General features: G+C 39.0%; 1 protein-coding gene across 2 annotated transcripts in view; it reads left to right on the top strand.

Moving 5' to 3' along the window:
- The window catches only part of l(2)gd1 (lethal (2) giant discs 1), a 107,276-nt gene that overhangs the window by 81,226 nt on the left and 7,279 nt on the right, over positions 1–18,771 (top strand). The window contains exons 15-16 of one of the 2 annotated variants that reach the window (XM_067145131.2): positions 6,005–6,079; positions 14,828–14,918. In XM_067145131.2, the coding sequence (XP_067001232.2) occupies positions 6,005–6,079; positions 14,828–14,918 (166 nt within the window). The remainder of the gene's footprint in view (positions 1–6,004; positions 6,080–14,827; positions 14,919–18,771) is intronic. The other variant, XM_067145132.2, reaches the window with a different exon arrangement.

The following is an 18,771-nucleotide window of genomic DNA, read 5'->3' as shown; positions in this document are numbered from 1 at the left end:
TTAAAACTGGGTGTTCACATGCTCCTGTGCTCCTGAGTGCCCACCGCCACTGGTACTTAACGTCTCTTCATTTACTGAATATGGCCTAATATATTGAAAGTTTATTTCAAGTACATTCATCTTTCTTTGGTTTGAAGAAGCTGAAGTTCATGTATTGAATAACAAAGTTTTAAGAAGGGTGACTGAGAACTCAATCTCCCTTGGAGTTACATGTACCTTTGTACAAGTCATGTGATAGCACTCCAAATGCAGTCATCACTGCTCTGGTGTTACAGACAACCTACACGAGGCAGTGAACCTGTAGCCCTGCTCATGAATCATTGACACATGGTGCAGGATGATACAGGGTGTTGTAGAGAGTCACTTGACTCACAATAAGACAATTCTCCCTTGTTGTGGTCTTTCTAGTGTTGTAGTGTACTAGTATATTAATTACTGTATTGTCTTGTGATCTTTGTGTACTAGCGTAGACAATATTTCTTTCCTTCATTTTTTTCTGTGCACAGAATAAGTTATTTTATTTCTTCTCATCATTTTGTAAAGAATGGCTAAGGAGTGCAAGTGTAGGAACTGTGGGTGTGGCCGGGCATTAAGGAGTATGAGAGAGGAGTTGGAGAGTTTGAGAGAGATAATTAGGATTCTCTCAGAGGACAGGAAAGAAAGTAGGCCTCCCTCAAACAATGTACAGAATACAGTAGGTGTAAAAGAGGGATGGGAAGGAAAGGGGGAATTTTAGAAGACAGGTGGTCTAATGTTTCAAGGGGAAGGATATTGTAGGATCAGAATTCAGGACAGGTGTCTGTGAGAAATCGGTACAAGTCACTGCAGGTAGAACAACAGAGGGAAGATGAGGAACAGGGAACTGATGCTGAGAAGTGTGGAAGTAGAAGGAAAGAAAAAGGTAGGCACGGGAAATGTAGAGTCGAGGATAGGAAAAGACAGGTGGAACAGGGTCATGGGAGGGAGAAAAGGGAGGAGGAAGTAGCTTCTGCAGCTGTCAGGAAAGATAGGGCTGACCAGAAGGGGAGGGGATCAAATGAGGTGGGTAGAGTTGAGGCTCTGGTCATGGGGGATTCAAACAATGTACAATGACAAACGTGAATTGTTAGACATGTGGGGAAAGTGTATGGAGGAAAGAGAACCAGGGTAGAGTGTCATCCAAGAATTAGGTTAAAGCAGATGTTGAGGAAAGTAAAAGAGGAGGAGGATGGAAAGGAGAAGGTGGTAGTGTTTCACATTGGTACCAACAATGTAAAGCAAGCAGTTGTAAGTACCAACATGTGTGGGACCTGGTAAATGCAGCACGGGTGAAGTTTAAGGAAGCAGAGATTAACAGTGGAATACTATGTAGGAGGGATACTGACTGGAAGGTGATTGGGAATTTAAATGAGACTATGGAGTGGGTATGTGGGAAACTGGGAGTGAGATTTCTAGATTCTATCGGGTGCGTAAGAGATAGGTATCTGCACTTAGATGGCCTTCACTTAAACCGCAGTGGTACATATAAGTTAGGAAATTTGTTTAGAAGGGTTATAGGGAGGTACATTCAGGGAAACGGGGTGGTCTAGGGAGCGGTGATAAGGGTACAGGAATCTGGAAGTCAAGTAGGGATGACATAAAAATGTTAGTGTTGAACTGTAGAAGTATTGTAAAGAAAGGAATCGAATTAAGTAATTTAATAGATATATACTTAACAGATATTGTAATAGGAGTTGAATCATGGCTGAGAAATGATATAATGGATGCAGAAATTTTCTCACGAACTGAAGTGTGTATCATAGAGATAGGACAAGAATGGCAGGAGGGGGAGTATTAATTCTGATGAAAGAAGAATTTGTAGGCTACGAAAAAGTTAAAGATGACAAATATGAAATTCTAGGTGTAAGGTTCATCTCTAAAGATAACAGGCAACTTGATGTCTTTGGAGTATACAGACCGGGAAAGCATAGCGCTGACGTTGATTCAGAGTAATTTCATGAGTTTGCTTTTGCTAGTTGGTTTACGTCGCACCGACACAGATAGGTCTTATGGCGACGATGGAACAAGGATGGGCTAGGAGTGGGAAGGAAGCTGCTGTGGCCTTAATTGAGGTACAGCCCCAGCATTTGCCTGGTGTGATAATGGGAAACCACAGAAAACCATTTTCAGGGCTGCCGACAGTGGGGGTTTAAACCTACTATCTCCCGAATACTGAATACTGGCCGCACTTAAGCGACTGCAGCTACTGAGCTCGGTGATGAGATACTGTAATTGGCTATGTGGGAAACGATATGGAAAGGAACGTGATTGTAACAGGTGATCTCAATTTACCAGATGTCAATTGGGAAGGTAATGCGAACTACAGGAAGCATGACCAACAAATGGCAAATAAGTTAATATGGGAAGGACAGCTAATTCAGAAAGTGATGGAACCAACTAGAGCTGGGCCTCTCAAACGCCCAAAATCTCACGCGTGCAAACAGTGGCGCAGAGTTCCTATGCACAGTGCATCGGCCCCACTTGGCTTGGTTAGAACCAATGCTTCCTCTCTGGGTTACTCGGCTAAGCTCGGCTCAACTCAGCCCGGATTTGGAGTGCTACGGAGCAAGTGAGGAAGAGGGAGACAGGGGGAGCGAGTGAGACAGGCGTGGGGAAAGAGAGAGACAGCGCTATTGCTCCACTCTGCACTCTGGTCAACCAAGCAAAGTCGTCTTTTGCACCGTGCATAGTGCGTGCACCCTGAGAGGCCCTAGAGGGAAGAATATTCTGGGTATGGTTCTGGTAAAAACGGATGAGCTGTATAGAGAAACCAAAGTAATAGATGGTATTAGTCATCACAAAGCTGTTTTTATTGTAGCTAAAAATAAATGTGATAGAAAGGAAGGTCTTAAAAGTAGGACTATAGGGCGGTACCATTTGGCTGATAAAATAGGCACGAGGTTTTAAAAAGTAACTATGATCAGTGGAAAACGGTAAATAAAAATGTAAACATACTCTGGGATGGGTTTAAAGCAATTGTTGAGGAGTGTGAAAACAGGTTTACAGGTGGTAAGGAATGGTAAAGACACACTATATTATAGTCTCTTTACTTCTCTGTCGAATTTAATACCCTCTTAATCATTGCAGGATTAGATAATGCTTCGTCTATTCTAATTTTCTGAGTTCTGTTTTCTAGAAATGTAGCCACTCATTCAATCACTCTTTTGTCTAGTCCATTAGCCTTTATTTTTTGCCTGTAGTCTCCGATGATCTATGCTATCAAAAGCTTTGGATATGTCAATAGTGATACAGTCCATTTGACTTCCTTAATCGAAAATATGTGCTATATTTTGCTGGAATTCTACAAGTTGATCTTAACTAGAATGACCTTTCCTAAACTCAGAGTGCTTTCTATGAAACTAGTTGGTAGTTTCACAAACATGTGTACTATTAATCAGAATAAATGCTTTCCCAGAGCTTACATGCAACATATGTCAAGCCGACTGGGCTGGAATGATCTGCTTGATGTTTGTTATTACCCTTCTCTTTGTACACATGGACTACTATATTAATTCTGCATTCATCTGATATGGCTTCTTCATGTAATTGGTAATTATATAAGTACTTTAGATATGGCACTATATCCCAATCAATAGCCTTTAGTATTGGATCGATACATAAGTTCGTGCGGTTCTTATAATTTATATTTTATTTTATTTTACTGTCACTGTCACGCACTGTAACTCTCAATCACAATCACTCAGTGATGTATTCACCTCCACTCTCTATGACCTTCTGCCAACATTCAGGTAGCAGTTGAATGCCTCGCCTGTAGAACTGTTTTGGTTTTGGCTGGAAGAAATCTGTTAGCCATTGGTCAAGAGAAGCTTTGTCAGGAAACACTTGCCCCTGAATGTGGTTAGAAAGAGAACGGAAAAGATGGAATTCTGAGGGGGCAAGGTCAGGGCAATACGGAGGATGAGGAAGAGGTTCCCAGCCAAGTTCCGCAATCACACCTTTGGTCAGTTGCATTGTGTGCGGACGAGCGTTATCATGTAGCAATAAGACTGTTGTCTTTGTCTTTTGTTGTCAATAGTAATGGCAAACTGTCTTAGCTGGTCACTATACACAGCAGAGGTAATCATTACATTTTTTGGAAGAAGTTCATGGTGAAGAATGCCATCTTTGTTCCACCAAACACACAACATGATTTTCTGTCAATGGGCACTATCCTTGGTTCAGGGAGTTTTTTTTTTAAATGGGCTGAGCCACTCTTTCCTCTTCTTCATGTTAACATACAGGCACCATTTCTCGTCACCGGTGACAATGTTTGAAAGGAATGCTTCGTGCCTATCACAAGCCAACCAGTGCCGGGCAAGCAATGACGAACAGATGTTTACTCGTTGATTTTTGTTACTGTAACATAGCACATGTGGTACCCATATACCCAATTTCTGTACCTTACCTATCGAATGCAAATGGCATACAATAGTTGACTGATCACATTCAAAAACTTGTGCCATTTCCCGTATTATTTGACGAGGATTCTCATGAAGAAACTCATTCGAGTTATTTTCGTCGAAATCTGAAGGTCTTCCATAACGTGGATCATCAGACCAGTCAAACCGTCCTACTCTAAAGCGGGAAAACCATTTTTGTGCTTTTCTTTCTTCATAACGTATTTATATGCATTACATATCAGCCATTGACTTTGCTTACTTAAAGTTTTAGAATCATTTCTTTTCTTCTCAGAATTACTACTACTACTTGGTTGAGGTTGAGTATCACTTGTGGGCACCGAACCAGCACTATTTGGTCGAGTATCAGTGCTACTGATGCTCGGTTGAGGATTGTTTGTGTGTACTGGCAGATTTAATTCAGGATCTTATGGTGCATTAATTTCCAGGTTTGATTCCCACGGCTTCTACATTATTACATGAAACTAAGTGAAAAGCAATACACTTCACAAATGTTAATTAATGAAGCAAATATTACAAGACTTTCAAACAGCAAATAAAGCATGTGCGAATTATCTGAGCTAGAAAAAGAGGCTGATGTGCAATGTAATAAGAGGTGCATTGACAACAGAGCTGTAAGAACTTCTGTTTCAAAGCCCATTACCGTCATAAATCACTCGCTGCTGGGCAAGGAAGTGGCCGAGAGATAAAACGTTTGCTGAACTGTTTGAATGCCGATGGGTATGTGTTGCCCGTCTCAGCTAAGATGCTATTCTTATGTCCGACTATCTTTATTTACTGCTGACTAAATAATTCTGCCTTCTGTAAATCCTCAATCATACACACTCCCCTTGTTCGTTAATGATTCCTGGAATGTCCTTCCTGAATCTGGTATGACAACTGGGAGAGAAATGTGTTGACTTCTTTTGCATCATATTTTGGATGAAAATGTGCTAGGTGGACAAGGTTAACATTTTTAGGAGGGCAAACAAGATTTTGGGCCCTTTGAAGAACATCTGGAGAAGGAAGAGTTCCTGAAAAGTGATTAGAGCATATAGAAGCAATAACAGAGTTGTCTAGGTCTCCGTAACCACTTCATAAGCTGGGCTGAGGGAGTCTGCTAAGACTAATAAAGTCGTCAAATAGTTTCACCCCTTACGACATCAGTCACCACCACCAACATATCATAACTACAGAATAATGTATTATGAACATAACATTCTACTTGAAAGAACATTTATAGTGGTAACTTGTGAATGGTGGTTTATAAAGGTTTTTTTAACGTCATTTACATGCTGCTTATGATTTAGTGAAAATACTTATGGAGAACTCTGTCTTTTTACAAGCAGTTTCTTGTAACTATATTTTAATGTAATTAATTACGTTTATAATTTTGTACTTTTATTGTATTCAACTACCATATCTGTCTCTCTTTTTCCTAATGATGTGAATCCCTTGTTTTTCTCCTTAGAACAACAGTAACACCTGTATATTTTAAAGTTTGTCTTTATAGTGGTTTCGTCACACTCTCCATTTTTCTAAACGAAGTTCAGTGTAGTAGGCATGAATAGGAATATTCTGCTTTTCAGGTCAGTGATTCAGAATTGGTGTAACTTCTGTTGTATGAAGGGGAGTAAAGAGGAAAATAAATCTGAAAAATCCAGGTAATATATTTTGGAGAGAGAAAGGGATTGGGAATTCTCTTTTTTTGCTTACATTAGGAAGATCTGTTTCCTACCTCATATACAAGATCATTTCTACAGTAACAAGAAGTAACGCACGTTGCTTTTCATGTTTTGCATTTTCTAAACAAGAATAGCTTTCCATTGTACTGTATGTTTGTACTTAAATGTATTTTTTATTGTGCTTTGTGCCTCATGCATGGGCTGTATACAGTCTGTTTGTGGTCGTCTTATTATTGTTGATACTAAGCATTTGCATTCTCTCTATTATTAAAAAGTTATTTTATTGTAGTTTTATAGTGTTGATTTTGTTACATACATCATACATACATACATACATACATACATACATACACACACACACACCAGGGTGACCCTTATTTTGCAAAAATAAATAAGAAAGCTATTTTTGGGCTCATCCCCTAAATATTTGTGATTAGGTCAGATTTACTCAAAAACAATATTTCGTCCCAGTAGGCCAATATTAACTCATGCCAACTTGAGTGCGAAATTTGAATTTGAATTATAGGTTTTGTAGTTTTAAGTCAGTGGAAAAGCTATTGATACATGTGTAATATCAAATTTTATATTGCAGTTTAATACATTTTCACTCTTTGGACTGTATTATGGTGTTTAGTATTCCTGTGGATTTTTTCTGTTCAGTATTTCTTTCTTGCAATCTGGGTATAGTGTATCATGTTCTTGAACGTAACACAGTACAACACAACACAGATTGCTTTTGCTCCTCATCTACAGTCAGTAGTCCATGAAAATCTTGCATTAATTTAACAACCCCTTTCAGCACAGTCATTCACACCTTTCATCTCCATAACTTTCCTTTGAGCTTCTAAATATGAAGTGTTGCTCATCCATGTCGAAGGACGTTCTTGAATGAAACTAGTGTCCATCTTCAGACAAGAGAACAGATATCTGTTTTTGGTTGACACAAAGTTGTCTATTGTTTTTCACTGAAATGAAGATAAGATGGAATTAGGAGATGTAATTTTGTAATTTTCTTTGCCTCACCCTTTCATCTTTATCCGCAAGCATTTGGTCTACTCCTGCAAGGTAGCCTTTACTTCCTGGCTCTCTGTGACAAAGTAAAAACGTCGTGTCTTCTTCCAACTTCATCCTTTGTAGAACATTCGCACGTACAATATCAAATAGTTTGACCAAATTATTTCTAAACTCCTCTTCACGATGCTTAAAAATATCGTCACACTTGTGCGTTGTATATTTTTGCAATTTTCTCCACTCTAAATACAAGTTAAGTTTTAGTGAACAATGCTGATTAGTTCTTGTCGGAATTCTTACTTTCTCCCAGAATGTCTTGCAGTCACGAACAACAAAATTAGCACTTACACTGACAGTTAATTTTACCTCCAGTATGTTATACTGTAAAATAAAACTTCAAGCACTTGTAGCCGAGGTGGTAAAGGCGTCTTGGTTCACCAGTAAGAACGTGGGTTCGATTCCCTGTCAGGAGGTTGTCAAATTTAAGAAACAAGATTTCCATTTCCGGAGGTGCACCTGACCCTGAAGTTCACTCAGCCTACACCAAAAATGAGTACCAGGTTAATTCCTAGAGGCAAAGGTGGCTGGGCGTAGAGTTAACCACTACCCCACCAAGTGCCGAGGTTACGTATAGTGGAAGCCTTTACCTTCCACCCCTCCAGGGGCCTTCATGGCCTGTACGGAGATTACTTCTTTGCTTTACTTGTCTGATGATAATTTATGTCCAGTTATTTGGTGTTTAATATCTCCTATTAAAACACACACATTCCCTTGCACTGCGTAATTGATGTGACATTATGTTAGATTAGCGATCCAAACACCCATATGACACGATGGATAACAATGCACATACTGATAGGCTCAGACCTGACTCAACGCTGGATGGCAAGTCTGGACTTCTTGTTCATGCAGTTTCGCGCTCAAGTCGGCATGGGTTAGGATGGTCCGATCTCAACAAAATTTTGTATAGGCATGTTTTAGAGTTATTCGAACAAAATTGGAGGGTGAGCATTCAAAAATTTTGAAGTAGTAAAATAAGGGACACCCTAATTTACATACATGCATACGTACATGGCTTTCCAATGTATTTATGAAGATATACTGTAGGAACGTGGAAAAGAGTAAGATATTAGTGTTGATTAGAGGAGAAAGGGAAGGGAATTATAAAAATAAAGGGACCAAACCTTGAAATTGTGGAGAGTTTTAAATACTAGAGAAGCAAACTGATGCGAGATGCAGGGCTGGACATGGAGATCAGTAAAAGAATTCAATAGGGAAATGCATTCTACCAGAGTGTGAGAAATCTGGTGTGGAGGAAGGAAGTACCAATGAAGTGTAAAGAGGTGATGTATAAGATGCACTACTGCACAGTATGCAGTGGACACTGACAAAAAGACAGGAGAGTAAAATCCAGACCCTGAAATGAAATTTTTAAGAAGTATGATAGGAAAGACAAGAAAGGACAGAGTAAGAAGTGTGGACATCGGAAGGAAAACGCAGTGGAAAAGCTTTTTGACGAAAAGGAATAAATTTAGAAGGTTTGGACATGTTAAGAGGATGGAGGAGGGAAAAATACTGAAGCGGATGATGGAAACCTAGACAGAAGAAGGGAGGGCAAGAGGAAGACACAGATTAAGGTAGTTGAAAATGATCAATAATATAATTAGAAGAAACCTGGTTTACAGTTGAGGGGGAACAATGGTGCTCAGATAGAGAAAGATGGGAAGGTGCCATAAACATCCCAACCTGACGAGAGCTGACCGGGGGAAATGGATGAACATGAAGAGATACACATAGTAGAACAAACACGACAGGTCATTGAAAGAAGAGGGAGCAGTAAAATTTCTCTTTCTATTATTCCTTCTTTCCACAAGTATTGAATAGGTTGAACCACTTAATTTCTTGTTTCAATTTAATTGTGATACAGTTCAATACGGAACATTATGAAAAATTTTTATTTTTAAATAACCCATGTCCCGTTTCTCTAGGGGGTCGGGTGTGAGGTGAGTTGAATCTCTCGTGCCGGGTTTTTATGACTGGATGCCCTTCCTGACATCAACCTTATCAGAGGAGTTAATGGAGTTAATGAGATGAAATGAACGACATGATATCTGATAGTAGGAAGGGAGAAGACCGGGCGAGTTGGTCGTGCTGTTAAGGGCGCGCAGCTGTGAGCTTGCATCCGGGAGACAGTATATTCAAACCCCACTGACGGTAGCCCTGAATATGGTTTTCTGTGGTTTCCCATTTTCACACCAGGCAAATACTGGGGCTGTACCTTAATTAAGGCCACGGCCGCTTCCTTCCCACTCTTAGGCCTTTTCCATCCCATCATCACCGTAAGACCGTCCGACTCGTTGGCTGAATGGTCAGCGTACTGGCCTTCGGTTCAGAGGGTCCCGGGTTCGATTCCCGGCCGGGACGGGGATTTTAACCTTAATTGGTTAATTCCAATGGCTCGGGGGCTGGGTGTGTGTGGCGTATTCAACATTAGAAATCACCATAGGTAGGGCCCTCATCTTCATCTTCGCAGACATGCAGGTCACCTAATAGGCCGTCTACTAGAAAAAGATCTGCGTCAGTGTGATATAAAACAAATTGTAAGAAAAGAGTAAGAAGAAGAAGAAGAAGAAGAAGAAGAAGGGAGAGAGTGAAACCTGGTGCCGGCACATAGCTGCCTACTGTCGAATAGCACCAAGGGGTCTGCTCAAGGCTTAACATCCCCATCTGATGGACAAATCATTGTCAACAGCATCATATCGTTGTTGCCGGGACAAAACCTCCTATGTGATAATATTTTTGTAGGTATACTGACCTGCAGCACATACACTATGAAGAGCGAAAATGCCTTGGCAATATTCACACAATATTGCACCTTAGATGACAGAACCTTACCGGCCAAAGTTCTAAGCTAAAATATTTCACATAGGAGATTTTGTCCTGGAAACGACGATATGCCCTCTTACTCCATATGAGTATTACGGAGAGGTTTGGAGTTTAATCCAGGCTTTTGGCACACCATCTAGTGATTAGATATTGTATACCACCACCTCCCGTGCCCTGCTGGCCAACATTCTGATGAAGTTTTTTCGACCAAGGGGACTCGAACCGGCTAACCATGGTGTCAGACCGTTTAGACTTCAATGCCTTAATGATGATGGCCACCAATCTCTTTTATATAAGACTTGACAATTGTTTGTTCCTTTCCAAAATTTACATGAAGCATGGTTTTTAAGTAACTACCGTTTTTAGATGTGGTAGCTGCAGTGCTTCAGTCATCGTTCAGTGCATGCACACTCAATACATACATCTGTAGGCTAGTGACAAACACCATTACAGAAACATTAGTCCATATTTATGTTTGTGCATGCTAAAAATGCCTCTAACAATTAACGGTCTCGCCGAGTGTGTGAAGTACGCGCTGTGATTGGTTTTCTAAATGCAAAAGATGTGAAAGATGTTGAAATTCATCAGCAGGTTAGTAACGTGTATGGAGGACACACTATGAGCGAAGGAGTGGTAAAAAATTGGGTTAGAGCATTTAAAGAAGGCCATACTAATGTCCACAACGAGAAGCATAGTGGGCAACCGCCTGTCATTACTGAAGACTTGGTGCAAGAAAATTGATGCAAAGGTTCAAGAAAACGGCCGCTTTATGATTTCGTCATTAAGTTACGAGTTGCCTGAAATTTCAAGGGGTATTCTTTATGAAATTGTGGCAGGATGCTTGGATTATCGAAACTTGTGCTTCCTCTAGGTACCGAGGATGCTGACATAGGTGCACAAAACCAAGCACGTAGGCAGTGCTTTGACTTCCCTGAACGGCACAGTAATGAAGGTGATGCATTCCTAAACCAAATTGTCACCAGCAGTGAAATACAGTTGGCTTATGTTACGCTGGAATCAAAACAGCAATCCAGTAAATGGAGGAGACACTTAACATCACCCAAGAAGTGAAGTGCAAGCAGAGACTTTCAGCTCACAAACTCATGTGCACTGTGTTTTCGGATAGGCAGGATGTGTTGCTCATGACTTTTTACACCGGGGTGACACAAATGTTGAGACTTATTGTGAGACCTTACGTAAACTCCATGATGCAATCCAAAACAAATGGTGTGGCTTGCTCACAAGAGGGATTCTTTTGCTTCATGACAATACGCGACCTCACACGGGGAGAGCGCCTATCTGTTTGAAGACGGCAGTGTATGAAGTAGTGGAGATTGTCTTGGTTTGTTTTGTGTTTTCATGTTCATCTTTGTCTCCTCTTTTTGTTGATTCCTTTTCCTACACTAACCTGTCATATTGTTTGTCCTGTTATGTGTTCCTTTTCATGTTCATGTTCATGTCTCTCTATACATGACGTGATTTGAAACTTGTTTGTTTCTTTCCAGTATTGTCAATTTATAACTATATCTGCAGACTTCTACGATTGATTTAGTACCTCCTAAATCCCCTATATTCAACTAGCATTCCGAACACATCTGATGTACTGACATTTAAATATTTCTCTTGCTACACTCAACCCCCACCACCACCACCACCACCACCACCATAGCAGGGCTAATGGCTCATTGTGGTTAATTTCCTTTAGGTGGGGGAAATATTGGAAGCTGTCACATGTTTTCCTAATGACAAAATGGATGGATCTAGTATTCTTTTTTTTTATTATAAAAAAATATAATTTGCTTTATGTCGCACTGACACAGATAGGTCTGCGTTTTTAATTCTGTACGTACCCCGTGGTGTGGGTCCGAGTTCATACTCCGCGGGTCACTGCTTGGCAAGTTGCAATCCAACTTAAACATACATTAGTGATACTTTTTTGCACCCATTCTCTCACTCTTTTTTATTTGTGCATAAAGTGTACTGGTGAGAGAAGGATTGTCAACAGGAAAATATTGTGTACTCAAGCACTGTAACAAGTACTATTCGGAACACTCAGAATTCACAAATATAAAATAGAATCTACATATGTCAACATCCTCTAAATTCACACAAGACACGAATAAGCAAATATCAACACAATTATGGAAATTCTCCACAACAGCCCACAAAGACACGCTGTTACCACTCTAGAGTTATATTAAATATAGCACCAACATTCTCAATGAAGGGACACTATTCAGATCAAATGCTCGGTACAACCACATCATATAATACTCCCTTTTCATTTGCATTGTTGGTGACTGACACAAAAGATCAAGTGTTTCAGTCGTGGGAATCAGTTGGTGAGAAAAGCTGTACAGAATGGTTGAAAGAACTCTTAACAGGGCATTTCATTTGTTTTAGAGTTAGTGAAAGTTGGTTTTATTCCGTAAATTATCACCACCCTGTAAGGAATGTCAAAATGGATGAATACCTATTGAATGTTTATTTGTAGCAGTAACTTTCCATAGGGAAAGAGAAAAAGAAGCAGACACACACCACAACTCCAGAATTCCCCTGCTTCAATGAGCAGTCTATTTATAAGACTGGGAACATACAATTCTTGGACAAGTTTTTGATCTTGGCACTGACAGTGGCTAGCCCTTCTGTATATATTTCCCTACCTTCCTCAAAGCAAACAATGTGATATTTCTAGGGATGGTGATTTTCAGCATTTTGATTTGAACATTTAGCAGTTTGTAGCATTTATACATTTGCAACTTAGCCTTTTAATAGCATTTTGGAGAAATGCATATAATTTGGGTTAATTGAAATGACATTTATGTGAAATTAAAATCACATTTATAAAAAGTTAATAGTGAGATAAAAATGCATAAAGTAAATTGTGCACTTATTTTAAATTAATCCACAGAGGAAAATAGAACAACTGATACAGGCTAAAACATAACACATTTTTGTGCAAAATAATGACATTCTTTCTTTTCTTTTCATCCATGACACTGCAGCCCTTGAAGGGCTTTGGCCTACCAAGCAACTGCTGCTCAGCCTGAAGGCCTGCAGATTATGAGGTGTCGTGTGGTCAGCACAACAAATCCTCTCGGCTGTTATTCTTGGCTTTCCAGACCGGGGCCGCTATCTCACCATCAGATAGCTTCTCAATTCTAATCGCGTAAGCTGAGTGGACCTCGAACTAGCCTTCAGGTCCAGGTAAAAATCCCTGACCTGGCTGGGAATCGAACCCGGGGTCTCTGAGTAAGAGGCAGGCATGCTACCCCTACACCACGGGGCTGGCAATAATGACATTCACCATTTAAAATGGGAAACCACGGAAAACCATTTTCAGGGCTGCCGACAGTGGGGTTCGAACCTACTATCTCCCGAATACTGGATACTGGCCGCACTTAAGCGACTGAAGAAATATTTTAAAGCATCTAAATACTTGTTAACAACATACAGTACTTAAATATATAATCCCCAGGCTCTTGGATACGATTCATTGACCATGAGCTAAAGAAATCATATGCAAGTTATATCACATACCTATTGTGACATACACAACTCAAACCTGACAAGTGGCAAAGAAGGATAACATTCAGAAACATAATATAGCAGAAATGAAATCTGTGGGAATCATGTTACAGAAGATGGGAGTAATAGTATGAGAAGGTAAAATATGCATAAATAATCAAAGGAAGAAAAAAATGTTTGAATTAATGTGGATGATCATTGAAGAAGGAATCTTCAAACAACCCGTGGAATTGTAAACATAAAACAAAAAAAAGAAAGAGAGGCTAAAGAAGATCAAGATTACAATGTGTAGCATAAAGTAACAGGTCTTTGATTGGATCATGGTGATTGATTAAGAGTGGTGAATAAAGTTTAGAGCTATCATATTTGATTCAACCCAGCAGCATCTGATGAGGGGGGAGTGATGGCAGTAAGAACATACATGTTGGTACTCTTAAATTTTCAGTGCAACAAGTTTGATTACATATGAAACACTTTTCAGACTAAAGGTATTAGATATTTGTCATATAGTGGTGGTGGAATTTTACATATATACAACTTTTCTACATTACTTTCAATTGTCTATATTTCATTAAACAATGGGTGTTATTTGGAGGCAATATAATTTACTGGTTGTGTAGAAATTTTTTCATTTTCAGTTCTTCTATTGAAGTATTCTACTATTTAGAATCTTTATCCTCATGTGGGAGAACTGTTTTGGTTCTCTTCGTTTATAGTTCTTTGGGTAGAACTCCAGACATTGTGAAGGTGTTGGTAATCACGAACTTGATGATACTATATTTCAATTCTCAAATGATGTAAATATATAACTAAAATTTGCAGTATTTATGTGTAAGTTAATAAAATAAATTGGAAAGTATTTCTTATGCACATACCAGAGGAGTTTTAAAATGATTATCCATTTATTTTCCATTGCCTTTCTATGTCTACTGTCCAAGGATAAATTTTGAAGCTTACTTTCATTATTCTATGGGAATTTTTGAAAAGTAATATTTGCAAAACTATGCCTTTTTTAAATAACTGGTTTTAATGGTTTAAAACTGAGAAGTTGAGGTTAGTACTTTAGAGTTGTAAATAATGTTTCAAAGGTATGTATAGTTTTATGTTGCTTTGGCATGTTGGTACAATTGGATACAAGATTCATTGAAACACAAAACTAAACTTGAGGGATGTACATGTGCTCTTTTGTAGACTTGCTTTCGTGTTGAATATTTCATAAAATATTTCTTAAACTTGGAATAGCTGTTACATTTTGTTAAGCGTACATGAGTCTAAAATATTTGTTTTCTATATATTTTTCAGAGGATTTCTAAGAAGCGACACATTAATTGGAACAGTAAATGTGAAACTATCCCCACTAGAAACAAAATGTACTCTACATGATTCATTTGATGTAAGTATTTTGTTGTTCTTCAGCAAGCCTAAGTATTGGAAATAACTTCAAGCTTAAGCGTACTTTTAAGTTAGAAAAGTTTCTTTGTTATTATTTTATGGTTTATGTTTGGTACTTTTGAAACTGAGAATTGTATTTGACTACATCTTTTGCTGATAAAATGAGTTATTGAGTAGAACACTTAAAATTAGTGGTTGACATAATGAAAATTTTAAGAAATGTTTTACATTTTTATGGATAAACTAGCATTCATTTGTGGATTCACATGCAAGGAAATTAATTTTGTGGCCATTTATAGAAATGATGAACTCTGGAAACAGTATCAAAATACATTCAGTATTTTTGAGTAATGTTGGAACATGTTGGTTTCTGTTGATTTTTTGAGAGTAGAGATGTAGAGAAACCTAATATATTTTCAGAAAGTTTTTTTACTCTTTCTGTTGTCACTCTAACCAACACCGTCCTCTAGGCTACAAAACCAGCCCTTTGGACGATGGGCAGAAAAACCTTACACGCCTAGGAGGAATGCTCCCAGGTGAGAAGGTTGGTAGTGCATTCGCCCCCGAAGGGAGAGCTAAAGCGAACACCATAGAGCGGGCAGAAAGAACAAACAAAGCAACAACACACAAGAATCACCAAACGAGAGGAAAAGAACACTTATCTTGGAAGCATGAGGGAAGCAGAAAGATGCCGCAGTCATCATTAAATAAGGAACAGTGACAGTGCTTCATTGATTCAGTGTCCGACTCGTTGGCTGAACCGTCAGCGTACTGGCCTTCGGTTCAGAGGGTCCTGGGTTCGATTCCTGGCTGGGTCGGGGATTTTAACCTTAATTGGTTAATTCCAATGGCACAGGGGCTGGGTCTATGTGTTGTCTTCATCATCATTTCATCCTCATCACGACGCGCAGGTCGCCTACGGGAGTCAAATAGAAAGACCTGCACCTGGCGAGCCGAACCCGTCCTGGGATATCGCGGCACTAAAAGCCATATGACATTTCATTGATTCAGTGAAATGAAAATCCACCATTAGTAAGAAAATAAATAACTTTAATTCACCTTATTTCAACAAAATAAAAATATTGGGAAACAAAGGAGAGAAATATTATTTAAACTCTCTGGATAACACTAACAGACTATGAAAAGTCTTCCAGTAGTGAAATGCTCAAAAATCAACAAATGAAAAACCAACTAACTTAGTTTATAAAATTAATTGTTTTAGAATGACCTTAATTTAAAAAGACAACAAAACTCAAATTCAATAAATAAGTTTTAAAAGAAAATAGAACGCTGACCTCGATAAGAAGACAAATGAAAAAGGAATTGAAAACGTATCTATTCGACCGGTCGCGTACTCTAAAATTATTAAACTTAAAATCTAGAAAAGTTAGGCCTAGGTTGTAGTAAAATTCACCACAAGATAACTCTTACTGGATGGCGAGCATTCGCAAGGAATAAAATGTAATACCACCAAAACACGCGGAACCACATTTCAAAATTTACAGAACCGGGAAAAATACCTGGCGGAATAAATTTAAGTAGACTTTACACTTAGAACACACGAAACTCAATCACATCCACATTAAGGAATGTACCACAAAGACACCACGCCCCGATTAAAAATCCAAGTTAACCCAACAATCAAATCAACAACCCGTTGCCAAGGGCAACAACAACAACAACAATAGCAACAACAAATCGTGTACGCTAGTCCAAAACGGACACAGAAAAACCCCAAAGGAAAGAAATAACTTAACAAAGAGCCAGAAAAGCAAAACAAACCCAAAAACTCACCCAAAGGAAGAAAATTAGGAAGGTTAACTCAATTTCGAACAGAACCTTGCGCTAGCTCTCCATTTACATAAATTTCCAAGAAAATTAATTCAGATGAAATCATAGTCATACTTAAAATAAATTTTGGTTTTAGTCTGCACTGTACTTTCCTACTAAAACACTAAGATTAAGCTTCTTTGTGAACACATGGTAACGCAGCGAACATACAGTGATTACACCGATCGGAGATTATTATTATTATAATCATCCCGTGTAGAGTTCACTTTCGCCACTTCTGACCGAGATTTTCCTTGAAATTTTGCAGTTCTTAGATTATTTAAAAAAAGGGTAACTTACAGTTTTCAATCCATGAACAGGGAACAGATGCCGCGAGCTACATTCAGTTACCTTACTCAACCCAGGCTTCAAGTCGACAATAAAATGCAGTTTAACTGCTCGTGCACCAATTTGAAATTAATCAAGGCCAGCTCCAAGGTTTATAGGGCACCAAATGCCCACAGGGACCTGGTTTTATCCATTATCGAAGCTACTGTCCCGAACCATATCGCCGATCCAACACACACGTCTTCTTTCTTCTTTCCATGGCGATTCACTTCGAACTAACGGCGTGCTCACACCGCGTAGCGGGCTTGCCATGTTGCCGCGCGCACCAGTGCAAAACCCATCGTGCAGACACGAAAGTTCAAAGCTTAGTTGCCAGAATGTCGCACTTCACAGTGCAACAAGATAGGGTAATTGAGATCAGAGAACAACGGCGAAAAATTTCACATTAAATGTGAGAAACAATAATGTTCTTTCACAAGGTTCATTGACACAAATTTCTAGGAGTACAGGACCCAGTCCAAAGGGGTTTACTTGGGAGGTTAGGTACCTTAAATACCATCACATCACTCACTATTATTGGTTTAATTCTTGATTAGTGGTCACTGGAAAGCTTCTTTATATGCAACATTATTAGTTTTATTGGTATTGTTTCCTACGAAAATGTAAAGATTTTTGTGTTCGCTGTAAAGTAGCCACGTACATTGGGGTGTCGATATGAAAAGCATTTAGTTCTCAGGTCCTTACTTGCTTTGATCAGTTTCTGCCCTTGGTACTTATTTATTGTCATAGCTAAGCAGGCATGTGATGGGAACTGCAATCTTTAAAATGAAACTGAAAATTGTTAGGTATTAGGAGAAAGTGAGGTATAAACACACGTTCATCTTGGCTGCAATCAATATACAGCCTTGATAACATTACTAAGAAGGTTCGTAACTGACAACAGTGTGTTGTTACATAACTTGGGCAGGATTATATTTTTTAATAGTGTGATTTGAACACTAAGTTCGATCCTTATACTGTGTGCAAGCAGTCCTGAAACTGAAAGGTTGCTTGAAAATTCCACTGGATATTGAATTACATCTGTTTCCACAAGGGTATTTATCAAATTGTACACATTCTCTTTTTCTGGGAATATCTGAAAAATATAGCTTGGACTTAGTCGTTCTTGTGTGTAAGGATGACATGTTCGTATAGCCAAGTGTCATCTTAAGAGACGATCACCGAGCTCGATAGCTGCATTCTGTTAAGTGCAGCCGGTATCCAGTATTCTGAAAATAGTGGTTTTGAACCCCACTGTTGGCAGCCCTGAAGATGGTTTTCCGTGGTTTCCCATTTTCACACCAGGCCGCTTTCTTCCCACTCCTAGCCCTTTCCTTTATCTGTGTCAGTGCGATGTAAAAAAAAAAATTTTAAAAAGGAAACAAAACATTTTCCGTAGGTTGTTGTATTTGGGATAATGTTTCAGAAAGAAAAATCTCTCCATTTGTCTCAGGAAGCTTCCCTTCACCAAGTTTTGGAAGGAGGTGTGAAAATTCGCGCTCAAGTTCGTTGTGTAGGACAATACCTCTAGTAATTACTAGGAATGTTGGTCTGAAATCTTCACAGATTATGAATGTCACTTTTCCCATTACTTTATTATCTCAGAGATCTTGTAGTGTTTAGTAGAAGTGTATGAAATGTCATGTCGACTCATTCGCACTCATTTACCTTATAAAGGATGGATCTTGCTCAATATT

Source organism: Anabrus simplex, chromosome 4 (genome assembly GCF_040414725.1).
Source record: "Anabrus simplex isolate iqAnaSimp1 chromosome 4, ASM4041472v1, whole genome shotgun sequence".
In the NCBI taxonomy this organism is placed as follows: domain Eukaryota; kingdom Metazoa; phylum Arthropoda; class Insecta; order Orthoptera; family Tettigoniidae; genus Anabrus; species Anabrus simplex.
Note: the sequence above shows the minus strand (reverse complement) of the source record. Positions and strands in the feature narration are given on the sequence as shown.